This window comes from Corticium candelabrum, chromosome 14, assembly GCF_963422355.1.
Source record: "Corticium candelabrum chromosome 14, ooCorCand1.1, whole genome shotgun sequence".
NCBI classification, from domain to species: Eukaryota; Metazoa; Porifera; class Homoscleromorpha; order Homosclerophorida; family Plakinidae; genus Corticium; species Corticium candelabrum.
In genome coordinates, this window is record NC_085098.1 from 5,278,641 (window position 1) to 5,292,264 (window position 13,624).

The 13,624-nt window shown below is 44.1% G+C and overlaps 4 protein-coding genes across 4 annotated transcripts in view; 3 read left to right on the plus strand and 1 right to left on the minus strand.

Annotated features, from left to right (window-relative positions):
* Window positions 1–563: 563 nt before the first annotated feature.
* Window positions 564–1,079, plus strand: LOC134190346 (uncharacterized). Its single transcript, XM_062658799.1, has one exon. The coding sequence runs from the start codon at window positions 564–566 to the stop codon at window positions 1,077–1,079; it is 516 nt and encodes a 171-aa protein (XP_062514783.1).
* Window positions 1,080–2,393: 1,314 nt separating this feature from the next.
* On the minus strand, window positions 2,394–4,812 carry LOC134189591 (sodium/hydrogen exchanger 1-like). The gene has a single exon (XM_062657909.1). It carries the CDS (start codon window positions 4,789–4,791, stop codon window positions 2,518–2,520), a length of 2,274 nt encoding a protein of 757 aa, XP_062513893.1. The 5' UTR covers window positions 4,792–4,812; the 3' UTR covers window positions 2,394–2,517.
* A 46-nt stretch (window positions 4,813–4,858) lies between these two features.
* LOC134190347 (uncharacterized) lies at window positions 4,859–6,442 on the plus strand. The gene is made up of 4 exons (XM_062658800.1): window positions 4,859–4,918; window positions 4,990–5,050; window positions 5,413–6,363; window positions 6,431–6,442. The coding sequence occupies exons 1-4, from the start codon at window positions 4,884–4,886 to the stop codon at window positions 6,440–6,442; spliced, it is 1,059 nt and encodes a 352-aa protein (XP_062514784.1). The 5' UTR covers window positions 4,859–4,883.
* The window catches only part of LOC134189567 (transcriptional regulator ATRX-like), an 8,337-nt gene continuing 1,047 nt past the window's right edge, over window positions 6,335–13,624 (plus strand). The window contains exons 1-8 of the mRNA XM_062657879.1: window positions 6,335–8,187; window positions 9,676–9,816; window positions 9,892–10,207; window positions 10,269–10,444; window positions 11,284–11,686; window positions 12,240–12,552; window positions 13,104–13,281; window positions 13,590–13,622. Coding sequence (XP_062513863.1) covers window positions 6,523–8,187; window positions 9,676–9,816; window positions 9,892–10,207; window positions 10,269–10,444; window positions 11,284–11,686; window positions 12,240–12,552; window positions 13,104–13,281; window positions 13,590–13,622 — 3,225 coding nt within the window. The 5' untranslated portion in view covers window positions 6,335–6,522. The remainder of the gene's footprint in view (window positions 8,188–9,675; window positions 9,817–9,891; window positions 10,208–10,268; window positions 10,445–11,283; window positions 11,687–12,239; window positions 12,553–13,103; window positions 13,282–13,589; window positions 13,623–13,624) is intronic.

The following is a 13,624-nucleotide window of genomic DNA, read 5'->3' on the forward strand; positions in this document are numbered from 1 at the left end:
GGCCTACCCACGCACAGTCGGTAGATGGCATGCACTTCTTTCAACCAGACTTGCTGTATATGTCATTTCACATCTTTCTAAGTAAATATATTATAAACTGCATGTATATTAGTTTACACTGAGTGCGAGGCTATATACCTAAAAATGCGCATATTCCTGATCTCAGGTTGGAGCAACAGCGTGGACAGGCATTGCAGCCAATCTTCTGCGTGGAGGTAGAACAGTGCACAGCTTATTTAAGCTCCCGGTTCCAATATTGGACACGAGCACATGCAACGTCAAGCAAACCTCCAGCCATGCTGCTATGCCACTTTCAATGAGTCTCATTATTATCGATGAAGCCTCAATGATGCCGTTGCATGCATTACATGCTTTTGACAAGCTGCTACGAGATCTCACCAATGAAGATATTGCCTTTGGTGGCAAAAATTTTCTTGCTTGGTGGAGATTTCCGGCAAGTTCTGCCGGTGATACCGCATGCCTCACGTACAATAATTGTCGAAAACTGCCTTAAACGATCGTTACTGTAGTCTCTCTTTACAATAATCAAGTTGACACAAAACATGCGTGTACAGCAGGATCAACAACAATTTTCGAAATGGGTACTGAAGCTTGGTAACGGGCAACTACTTAAAGTGTGTGACGACGCCCCTCCAGAAACAGTCGACATTCCGACAGAGTGTCTAGTTTCAGACAACATTATTGATACCGTTTTCGCAGATCTACCGTCTGCTCTCACAACCACTGTCTTACTGACGCCTAAAATGAAACATCATTTCATGGCTCTAAACAATCACGTACTAGCTAGACTGGAAGACGAAAAGCGTCTGTATCTCAGTGTGGACAGAGTGATTTGCGACATTAGGGAAAAAGAGCAAAATTATCCTCGAGCTCTTGAGTTTATTTACAGTTTAACACCTTCTGGTCTGCCAGAACACTCGCTTTATCTAAAGGTCGGATGTATAATCATTCTGCTACGTAATCTAGATCTGCGAAATGGGCTGTGCAATGGAACAAGACTAATTGTCAGACACTTGCATAACCATGTTATCGATGCAGAGAGTCATAGCTACACATAGTCATCAACGTGTGGTAATACCACGCGTCAAACTGGCGTCATCAGATTCTGACGTCAACTTGCCATTTATATTGGAAAGTCGTCAATTTCCTATAAGATTGGCGTACTTTATGACAATGAATAAATCGCAAAGCAGGTCCGGATCCAGGAATTTTTGAAAGAGGGGGTTGACCTGGTAGCAGTTATTTATAGCATTACTAATTTTCTCTTTTCTAATGAAATTATTTATTGCTTAATTAAGTTGACTACTAACTTGATAGGCTGACTCGTATGTAATGTAATCACCTCTAGCAAAAATCTACAAATCAGCAGCCTTAACTTAATTGATCGGGCCCTTACGTAAATACTAAAATAGTCTTTGTGTGCATAGTCTTGAGATAGTCAGTCTAGAATGTTCTAGAGCTCATCTGTGGTAGCAGAAGCAGAACGTTATTGCAATCTGACCAGATAACATGCGTAAAGGCAGCAGCCATCACACACAAATTTTCTTACTACTTAGACGTCTGGGTGTAAGACCCTGCACTCACTTCGATTCCTTTCATCAATGGTGAGCCACACCTATTGGAAAAGAGAGGATTGTAACCCCCATCTGGATACAGGCCTGGCAAAGGCAAACGTATAGCAAAGTTGGTACCTACCTCCCAGCGCCAGTCTTTACGCATGGACAACTGTACGTTGCCTTTTCTCGAGCAAGAGCATTGACTGATATTTCCGTAAACATCGATGAAACCACCACACAGGGACTCATTGGCGACAAATCAGTAACTCAGAATATTGTCTTTAGTGAAGTGTTGTAATGTATTACTAACTTCTACTTCGTAGGTGTGATATCTAGATATTGATCTCACATTTTGGAGCGAATATCGAATTAAGTTAATTAGGACGCCACTACCGCATTATTATTTGCTGCCCATGCTGGCAAGTTTGTTTCGTAGTGAAAGCTAATATCTAATTCATCCACACAACCGTTATTGAATGCGCTGCAATTATCCTGCATGCAAACAAACGCACGTGGACCCGCTACAGTGAGATTGTGAGATGGCGGCAGCTCTGAATACAACGACAAAAAATGCGTAGACTGCAAAATGCGCTGGCTATTGTGTGTAATACCTAGCGTAATAAGATAATAAGACGAGTGTGTGGTACGTGCTAAATAATGGACGACTGGTGAAAGTTAATTTTTGCGTTTTCTTGGCTTAATATATATATATATATATATATATATATATATATATATATATATATATATATATATTACTATAATTAATTAATACATAACATATTTAAATATAATTAATATTAAGTAATATAAAAATTTAGTATAAAGTAATATATACATACAATATATACATACAGTATGCATACATACATACAGCAACAGCTCCCTAATTTAATAAAATCAATAACATTTCTTTACTTACTATAACAATGTAGCAAAACTACACAGAAGTTTCACGTTCATCAGGGTCACCAACTGAAGTGTTTGTCTCTCCCATCCACAGATTCGACTGAAATAGCGAATTGCTTACAGCGTTGGCTCCAAATAGGCCAGTGGCATTGTAGATTAGATTTGCCAAAGCTGGAGTGTTGCTGTTCTTCTGAATGAAGTTTAGAATACCTTTGTTTCGTCTTAACTCGAAAGCTAACTCATCGTCGTCGTCCTCGGCTTCGTATACTGTGTGTCGAGCATGACGTCTATGTGGATGTATTTGTTGAGACTTGAGGAGGGTGTGTAGCTTTCTATGATTCACTGCTTCTGTTTGAAACACATTGCTAGGACAGCTCAGCGTATGTGGAAGTGTGCAACGCTGCTGAGACTTCAAATTGTCTTCAGATGATACAGGGCTGGACTCGCACCACGTGTGACGCTTTGTCTGAAGAGGGCTTGGCTGATTACGCACACGCAGAGAGGACCTCAGAATAGAACCACTTCTTATTAGAGAAGCTGAAGACAGCGGCAAAACTGAATCACTACAAGCAGCTGTAACAGCGAGTGTTGGCTCAGACAACGACATCTTAGCTTTTCGTCGCTGTCCTACATATGTACGTCCACAGCACAACTGCTGTTGTATACACTGAACTGAGGTGTTCAGTGCTTGGTACTGTGTACGTATAAATGCATCAATGATCTCGTGCTCTGGAGGTGTAGGTTCCCGTTCCAGCCAAACTTGGAGATAGTTGATATCAATATATTCATAAAGTTCCCAAAAGAAATGATAGCCATGATGGCCAATGATATCCTCAATACCTGCCACAGCGTGTTCAACAACTCGATCAGCAATCTGCTCACTCACAGACAATTTGTGAGAGTCAATTAGTTTGACGTGCATGGCCTTGACAAGAGGCTTAATTGTGGCTCCCAAGACAAACGATGTAAAGAAAATGACAGCCACTACAGTAGTGAACATCATTCTGGCAGTGCAACCCGGTAGTTTATTCTCATTGAGAACAATAAGCACAAGCGAGAAAGACACCGCACCACGGATGCCACCATAAGCTGCAATAAACTGATCAACTTTTCTCAGTCGTTTCTGTTGGAAACGATTTGCAATCCATGATAAGCAAAAAACACTGACAAAACGAAACACAAGCATAAGCATAATAGTAAATCCAACAAAGCCTGTGTTCCAATTGTGACGATCACCGTTTACTACCTCCACACCAAGAAAGATGAAGATGATTGTCTCACTCACGGAGCTCATCATTTTCATAGAATATTTAATGGTCGTCCTGCTCTTGCGAGACACATTGGCATCGACGTAGTGCTTCATCACTATAGCAGCAAATATGAGGCAGACAATGCCAGAAAGGTGAAACATCTCGGCACATAAGTAGGCGACGTATCCCATCAGAAAGACAGCTATTGGCTCGATGACCCGAACATGATCTGTGAAGCGAGTCAACAATGCTGTCAAGATACCAAACACAACACCGATGCCCAATCCACCAATGCTAACATAGAAGAAAGATCCGACAGCTTTTCCAATGTCTCGATTGGTGACAGTTTCTTGAACGGCAAACGCTTCAAACATTCTGTACAGGACGACTGTCACCGCATCGTTAAGAATCGACTCTCCAAAGACGAGAATATGAAGCAACTCGTTCACATGAATCTCTTCAAACACCGCCAACACCGCAACCGGATCAACAGCCGACACTATGCTGGCAAATAGAAAAGCCTCAGACATTGTCAACGGCACCTCGACGTCAACCCATTCCAACAAACTCACAGCATACAGACAAAGTCCCAGAGCAAACGTATTCCAGAGTGTACCAACAACAGCAAACAGAAGTATCGTCCCCAAATTCCTAAAAAAGTCCCCGTTCCTCAGGAAGAATCCCGACTCGAACACAATCGGCGGCAGTAGAAAGAGAAAGAATAGATCTGGAGTAAATCGCAAAATGCTGTCTCCAGCCGCTGCGTAGACGATGCCACCGATGAGAAGACCGAGTGCAATGAGCAGACATGACTCCGGTAGGAGGTGCGGTAGGCGGGGATACAAGTGGAAACCGAGTTTGGCTAGTGACGCGATTAGTATGCAGAGAGAGATGACCAAGGGAGTCTTTACGTGTTGGAAGTCGAAGTTGGTCACGTGAAACGACTCGTTGCTATGTGATCCGCTTCTGTTACAGCCAGACGATTTTCCGGCGTCGAGTTGATCAGACTGAACGGACGATACTACAACTAGAAAAAGAAACGCAACGGAAGGCATGGTAGGTGGAGCTGTCCGCAGTGTCTGTGACTCCAAAGACTGTGTGACGTCATTACATCCCGGATTAGTCTTGGCGCAAGAGTTACTGAACCATGGCAAGCGTTGTCGTGTTTCGAATGAAACCGAAGTAAGTTTCTTTTTGACGTGGGAACGCTGTAGGGAATGTAGAAAATCTATTGTGCGTACCTGTTGTAACAGAAAGCGACTGGAACATGTCGTATCTTGCTTGAAAAGGCGAACGCGAGCGGAATCTTTTCAGGTGAGTGATGGAGTGTTTATTTACTGTCTGAAGTGATAGGTTTAGGTGATAGATAACCTTTCCAGAGAGCGGTAGGCTCTTCTGGCCAGACGTTCTCTTGTTTCGCGTTGCGGTCAGGACTGCATGGGAGTGCGGGTGTAAATATGATGTACACTACTTGTACACCAATGTAGAACGTCAGCGCGGCTTAGTCGCCGTTGTGTAGTGGTATCATACTGGTCGGGAGGACGTGTGTAGGGTGATGAGTAACTTGATATTAATTGATTATTGTTTATCAAATTTACTGTGCTAGTGAATATCATGTTGTATATTATTTATAGCCTAATCCAGTGTTCCTTCTATTTATGTCAATGATTTCGTAGGAATATAAGGTATCTGATATTGAGGAGTCATCAGCTGGAAGTTTTACTGACAGTCCAGGAAAACGTTTGAAACTCGAACTCGTTCGTGCAAATGTACACTCTCTACAACTACAAGGTAAGGTTGGTGATGCCAGCATCGAGATATCATGTGACGACTCTACTCTGGCTGAAGATAAGGAAGTACAACATGATCAAGAAATTGTTTTGTCAAACAAGGATTTGAGTGAACACAAAGGCCAATCTGTAGTTTTGAAGAATGATCAGAATGCCTTTGATGAAAGCATAGAAAATTCTTTTTTTCCTTTTTCTGAAGGCAATGTTGTTGTTATGTCAGAACAAGACGATGCCCTTACAACACCTGCATCATTTGTTTGCAACCACAACTCCCTTACATTTGATAGGAAGAAATTGCCTTTCCCTACTGATTATGAGGAGTATGTTGTGAGTAGTGGAGAGGATGAGACAGAACCAGAGCTCTCAAAAAATATAACTGACGATGATGCTGAATTTGCGCGCAAACGTCTTGATTGTTTGACAAAAGAAGTGGAATGCAAGTCAGATCTACAAGAATTTACTGCAAAATTGCCTAGTGATTTCAAGCCACTAGTATTAAAGATTAGTAAAGTAGAATGGCCTGATTTGGAACTCAAAGTACCCAAGAAGCGTTTAGATCAACCGTCATGTAATGGTAGCAACAGTGAGACAGTAAAGATATCAGAAGACCTGCCTTGTATGGGAGATTCTGATGCTAATGCTGAGGAACAATCGCCGGAAGGCTCACAAGACATTTTGTCGAGTCATCAGGCTATCAAAACTAAGAAGAAACACAAAAAACGTCGACCCTTGAAGCAGAGACAAATGAGTTTACCTTTGAGTAACAATCTGGAAGAGGTTCAAGCCTTTGTTGACGAAGTTGCAGCAACTGACGGTGGAATCAATGATTGTCAAGATGTGTCGTTTTCGGACCTCTGCGCCACATCTCCTGATGTTCAAATACTACCAGCTGCATTACATGTAGACAGATCTTTAGGAAAGAAAGTGGAGAAAGCTGAGTCCATTCATATCAAAAGAAGAACAGATAAATCATCTAATTTGACGTCACGTCGTAAGATGGACAAACGTAAGAAGAGGAGGTCTCAAAGTCGAGACAAACAGTTGTTACAACTTGCTCACCAGAGGGCAACAAAGAAACGAAAGAAGTTAGCTGACAGTGTTGACAAAGCCACTGACGTGCAACATTCTCGACGAATGAATTCTAAATCAGAGCCAGAGAACTTCAGTATACGTGCAGGGAAGGAAGACGTGAAACCGAGTAAAAAGGATTTGAATATCTCTAGGAATGAAACCAGTGATCACCATTTGTCCGATTCAGACGATGTAGTAGAGATCATTACCCTGCCCTCCACAGCTCAAACCACCAGACGAAAACCTAAAAAAGAGTTTACAACACAGAACCAACGTCTAGACAGTAAACAAGAGAAAGGAATGAAGAAGGAAAGATTGTTGAAAAGAAGCAAAGAGAAGGTTGACAACAAAAGAAAGCCAAAAGAAGTCGAACGAAAACCCAAGGATGAACAAACTCAGAAGAAACTATCTACTTTGCAAGAAACTGCCAGGAAGTCTGCCTTTGGTGTGATAAAACATGCAAACTCTGGTGGGACGTCAGCTGAAGGCTCTAGTGCTAGTGGTGCAGAATCAAGTACCAATGAGTCTGAGGTATCTGATGAGTCTTCTTGGAATTCTGATTCTGATATCAAACAACGCTTGTTTTCTAACGACCAGAAAAAAGCTTTCAAAATCGCATCACGAACGCGCAATAAAATTGGTGGTGATGAAAACCACTTTGAGTCCCTGCAAGTGTCAGACAGAGAACTAGTGAACAGCATGCTCAGACGCAAACATAGCAGTAAACTGAAAAAGAAAAGTAAGTTGAGCGAGCGTTCAGTTGCAATAGTTAGTTCTGGGTCAGGTGAGGAAGACAACACCAACCAAAAGACTGACATATCCCCAGATTCTGATGAAACGAATTCAAAGGAAAGAAAGCATGCGACTACGCAGAAAAAGAGACGTGGTATCTCGACATCTGATGATGACGATGTTGATGATGATGATGACAATAATTTGAACAGTTCCGAGTCAGATTCAAGCGAGGATGACAACCTTCCTTCAGTGTTGAATGATAGCAGTCTTGACGAAGCTGATAAGAGGCCAAGGACGAAGGGAATGAAACGGAAAGCATGTCTTACTTCAGATTCAGATTCAAAGTCCTCTTCTGATGAGTCAGAAGACGCTGACGCGTCTGACTCGCAACCCACTATGAAGAAGAAGAAAAAGAAAAGGAAACTCGCTCTCTCTCTGTCAGATGACAGCGAAGATCTTGGGGATGATGACTCTCCTTCTAAACGCACAGGGCGACGAAATCTACGCAAAATCATGGGCGACGAGAAATTGTCTAAAGAAACAAAGGCCGCACAGGTAGAAGAGAAGAGGCGGTTAGAGAGATTGAGGAAACGGTCGTTGAACCTTGCAGAGTGGACACCGACGAAAGCCCACGAGAAGGAGAAACACCTTGTTCTCGAGACCGTTGCGGGTGATAGCACTCAGCCGCTGGTCGAGGTCAGTGACTATCTGGTGCCACGTTTGAAGGAGCATCAAGTGCAGGGCATTCGCTTTATGTGGGACTGTGTGTTTGAGTCTGTGGATGAGGCGTGTAAGACGGACGGTGGATCTGGTTGCATCCTTGCTCACTGTATGGGTCTTGGAAAGACACTTCAGGTAATTCAAAATGGTTAGGTATGACCTGTTGTTAAATCTTGTACTGAGGCTGCGTATCCGCTCATCTGTCTGTTGTCCCTCTTTGTTTGATTGTGTGTGTGTGTGTGTGTGTGTGTGTGTGTGTGTGTGTGTGTGTGTGTGTGTGTGTGTGTGTGTGTGTGTGTGTGTGTGTGTTTGTGTACTTGCTCTTATACATAATCTACTACCTTGCTTTTGTCTTCTAATCTTCCATTCCCAGTTTGGTGACCCGAACGGTTATTGAGGCTACATATTCTATCATGCAGTACTATAGTTGTCTTGCTAATGGCCTGTCACCATTGTCGTTTTAGCCCATCTATCCACCACTTAGTGACTAACATTGCCATAGTTGGTTGAGATACGTGTAGCATGTACCACGCCCTTACCCTGTAACCTTTTATGCGCGTAAGTGCAGTCTATGGCTTCCTGTTTAGTGTTATCTAGGAGCTGCCATGGCTGCCTCTTACTGCACGGTGGGCGTGCCTACAGCATACCATAATATATATTGAAATACAATCAGGCAGAGTAACGTGCACACGCCAGCTTAGCATTCCTGGGCGCGCACGTACTGTTAGTGTAAAGTTGGCATAATATTAGCGGTGAGTTGCCGTATCACTATGGTGAGTGAAGTGGTGAATTCCGAAGGCTGTGACCGAGTACAGCTTTTTAGTTTCGCTTGTGAGTAGTCTAAGGAGAGTACGTAAATATATTACATACAATGAACTCGCGCGGCCTCGGAGTCCGGTGACTGCTTAGTACCGTAAACTAGGGTACTAGTATATAGAGTATACGGCACCGCTTACATAGTGTACAGTACCGGTATCGTAGAGTGTACGGTACCGATGCTACCATATAGTATATAGTGTACGGTACCGGTATAGTATAGAGTGTACGGTACCAGTACTCGTATAGAGTGTACGGTACCGGTATAGTGGAGTGTACGGTATCGGTACATAATGTAAGGTACCGGTACTACGTAGTATAGAGTGTACCAGTACATAGTATAAGGTACCGGTACTAGTATAGAGTGTACGGTACCGGTACTAGTACAGAGTGCACGGTACCGGTTCTAGCGCAGTCACCGTACTTTGAGGCCGCGCGAGTTCATTGTATGTATTACACATTTACGTACTCTTACCTAAGGCTTGCTCATTGTGTCTCCTTGTGATAGATAAGCCATTGCAAAGGCAGAGTGTTAAGAGGTTGTCACTTACTTGTGGACAACATGTGCACTCAGCCCACACCTCTGCCTAGAACGCTCGCATGCAGAGCTTGCGCTCAGTCCTCGTGTGGTAACGAGTGAGTTTCGTATTTAAATTACCAATTAGTCTTCCGTGTGTTAACTGTAACGACAAACCAATTGTTTACGTCATTGAACGTCCTTGCTATTGCTTCACTTTTCCAATAAGCTTTGTCATCACAGTAGCACGTACTGGTACAGTACGTCTCTGTATGTCACGCGTTTTATAGGTCGTTGCCCTCATCGACATTATAATGAGAAATCGGGACCTCTTCGACCTGTCAAGGATCCTCGTTATGGCACCAAAGAACGCTCTCAACGTGTGGATCAATGAACTGAAATCTTGGCTACCCGAAGAAGAACTACCCGAGGTAAACCGTCGGTACCGGATTTTTGTGTGTTCCGTATATTTACTGGGTACATCTCTTGGGGCGGGTCTCGTGTAGATTTGGCATCTGCATGGCGTCACCAGCAACCAGACTCGCCTCGAAATAGTGAGCGACTGGCACTTGGGTGGCGGCGTCCTCATCGTCGGATACGAGATGTACCGCAACCTGTCGCAAGCGCAACGCATACGGAAGAAGGACTGGCGAGACGAGTTCAAGCGAGTTCTCCAGGATCCGGGACCGGACGTGGTCGTATGCGACGAGGGTCACGTGTTAAGAAACTGGGATTCGGCGCTGTCGAAGGCCGTCAACAGGATACGGACGAAACGCAGGATTGTTTTGACTGGCACGCCACTGCAGAACAATCTCAACGAATGTAAGGGGATCGAATGCGGTGTATGAGTATGGATTGTGTGATGTGTTGTGTGTGGTTGTAGATTATACGATGGTCAGCTTTGTCAAGCCGAATCTGCTTGGAACGCATCGCGAGTTTACCAATCGATTTGCGAATCCGATCTCGAACGGTCAGCACTCGGATTCGACCGCTACCGACGTGCGAATCATGAAGCATCGAGCGCACGTGCTGCACGAGATTCTTACTTCTGTCGTGCAGGTAAGATATGATGGTTTGATTCCGTTGCTACGTTGTTCTGGTGTAGTATACGATAGTCCTGTTGTCTGTCTGCCGTTGAGTGTCATACTTATAACATTTCGGTCATTTGTTTGTGACAACCATCAAGCCGTCTAGCCAGCATGTCTTAGTGGATTTGTGCTGATAGTGCATGCACATTGTAGGGTAACGACCACCTGATACCGTAATTAGCTTTTGAAAAGAGCCTCCAGTAGAGTTGGATTGTTATGGACTGCGGTGGCGACGTGGAGTGCAGACACTCTACAGTTACAATAGTTGTTGAGTGCAGACAGCATTACCAACCATAAGCGGATCCGGGCTGGGGTACTGGGAGCACGTCCCCCCACCGTTTGGGGAAACTTTCTTCTAAGTGAATTGGTATATCATAGTCATTGAACAATGGTGTACGTACATCAATGAAACCAGAAGGCTACGTTTTCAAATCTGAACCTAGAGGGTCCTACAGCTATAAAACATCTTGGCTTATTACTGTGCATCCGAAATACGTGCAAGTGCGCATGCTCACTGTACAAGCAGACTTACTATTTTTAGAAGACACACACACAAACTCGGTTTCATGCCTTCTCGTCTAACAAATCCTGAATCACGTTGCGCTTGCGACCTTTACGTTATAGAATATAAGCCAATCTTGTCATATGTTCTCAGCTGGCATTTCCCTTTTTGGAGGCAATTGCTTGTGTTTTATTCTCTTTTGGATGGTTGTTATCGACAGGTTTGATTATACAGCTTGTATTTCTCCACCTAAAACGCCGTTTTCCATTCACATCTATTGATATCTAAGCTGTACCTTCTTTTGCTAGCGAAAGGATTTTTCTGTACTGCTGCCCTATCTTCCAGCAAAGTACGAGTACGTTATCTTTGTGCGTCTCAACGATCTCCAGATCAAACTCTACCGTCGGTATCTCGAGAAATGCGTCGACAGCGGCGCACGTCTCGGCCAGCGCGGAGTCATGGGCGTGTTCGAGTCGTACCATCAACTGATGCGCGTCTGGTCGCATCCGTTTCTACTCAAGATGAAAGAGGAGGAGTTACTCGACAGACTGGAGAAGAACGAGCTACGACAATTTATTGCGACCGACGACGACGATACGTCCGAGTCAGAACCAGAGACGGAGAAGAAGAGGGAGGAAGTGAAAGGAGGTATGGACAGTGGTGACGAAGAGGTAGTGAACGCCGGCGCCAAAGGTCCAACAACACGCAGCGGTTAGCAATCGTCTCTGTACGTAGTTTGTCGATTTAGTTATCTTTACAACAACTCCATGATCAGTGACGTAGCCAGAGGGGTGTTTAGGCGCTCAAACACCCCCGTGCCTTCTGTCTTGGATCACTGGTAGGAAATGTTCCGTCGTCACATTAGAGCTGACGCTGACGGACCGTACTCCGAGGCAGGAATGCATGCGTGTAGAAGCCATGCCCGTTGCGATTCCGCGAAGAATCCGGAATTTGTCGAGAAATCGATTGCAATGGCAATGTACAAATATCTGATCAGGAAACGTTAGTCGACGTGTGAGCGTATAAATGCAAGAATCTGCAGGGATTACTGGTTTTGCTGTACACTTCTATTAAAAGCTTGACTTTCTTCACATGCCAGCAACACTTAACAGCAAGTAAAAATGTACATAGTATCGTTTATGTTGAGTACACCTGGTTCGTAATTCTGGCTACGCCACTGACTCCATGTCTGTGCGTCTCTTGATTCGTCTTACTATCTGTTCCGCCATGTTTCTCATCGTTTCACTATTTGTTTGCATATTAGAGGGATCTCCTGTCGCGAACGTTGCTGACAGCTGGTTCGAAGGTCTCGTCACGGATGACCTTGAGACGGATATAGAATTGAGTTCTAAGTTCTATATCTTGATGGAGATCGTCCGGTCTGCTGAAGCGGTTGGTGACAAGGTGCTGGTGTTCAGTCAGAGTCTGCTGACGTTGAATCTGCTCGAAAGTTTTATACAAGAGGAAGAATTCGGAGGCTTCTGTTTGGGTATTGACTATTATCGACTTGATGGGTCGTCGTCCGCTGACAGCCGACAAGCCTGGGCTGATAATTTCAACAGTAAAAAGAAGAAGAGGTTTGCGTTTATGTAAGATGTGCATGCTGATAGATTGGCGAGGTACTGTACACTGTGTGTCTATGCACGTAGTGCGCGCTAACTGAGTCTCACTTCGCATGCGCTTTGTGACGAATTACGTTTCTCTGTCCGGCCAAGCAGCAGCTGTTGGGATAGGATTCAATAAACAATCCGTTCCCAGAGTGTACTTTGGTGTTAGGCCTGTAGCATTCGCGATTCATTTCTTTTAGTATGGACAACGAACGTACGCTAACCAGTCTTCTGTGCTGGTGTTCGCAAAGTTGCGAGATAGTTGAACCCTTGCTTGAAGCAATTTTAAAAATTGGGACTTTCTTATGTTTGTATGGGCGAGTCTGAAGATAGCAATGCCGTATATCGGTTTAGTGGATAGTGTCCGCGTCTGTTGATACCAACTTGTAACGGGCTTTACGCAAGAGGTTCAGTCACTGCTTAGCTAGTCCCACTGCCCGTATGGTATCCGCTCTACTTTTTAATGACGATACTCCACTGCTTGTTTGTCTACTAACGTTGACATTTCGTCTCCTCTACAGGTTGCGGCTGTTTCTCATTTCGACTCGAGCCGGTTCTCTGGGGGTCACCCTCACAGGAGCTAATCGTGTCGTAATAATGGATGCGGCGTGGAATCCGACACTGGACACGCAGTCGCTATTCCGAGTGTTTCGCTTTGGTCAGGAAAAGCCTGTCTATGTCTACAGGCTAATAGCACAGGTAAACCTGAGCACAGTGACAGTCGAACTGTACAGTTCTCTAGCAGTCCCATCAAAAAAGCACGTGATCGTGACTTTGTATGTATGCATATATATGAAGACTTTTCCTTCGCTTGGCAGTAGGGAACTCTCATGTCACAGCAATTTGGTCTGGAGGGTAGGTCACTTGATGCGGCTAAGTCACCCAATTGTTGAGCGACTGGCAGCATCCGCACATTTTTAAACGTCAGTTATTTCTAAATCAGTCCAAAACGCTCTCTAATGACAAAAGTTGAGACTTATTGTAATAATTATTGTTTTGTCTTTCAGGGAACAATGGAAGAACGTGTCTACGACCGACAGGT

Excerpts from the sequence above, each read along its gene's own strand:
- LOC134190347 (XM_062658800.1), top strand. The coding sequence starts at position 4,884 with ATGGCAAGCGTTGTCGTGTTTCGAATGAAACCGAA. Across the intron at positions 4,919-4,989 it reads GTGTTTCGAATGAAACCGAA|AAAGCGACTGGAACATGTCG; the intron begins GTAAGTTTCTTT and ends CTGTTGTAACAG. Across the intron at positions 5,051-5,412 it reads CGCGAGCGGAATCTTTTCAG|GAATATAAGGTATCTGATAT; the intron begins GTGAGTGATGGA and ends ATGATTTCGTAG.
- LOC134189591 (XM_062657909.1), bottom strand. The coding sequence starts at position 4,791 with ATGCCTTCCGTTGCGTTTCTTTTTCTAGTTGTAGTATCGTCCGTTCAG.
- LOC134190346 (XM_062658799.1), top strand. The coding sequence starts at position 564 with ATGCGTGTACAGCAGGATCAACAACAATTTTCGAAATGGGTACTGAAG.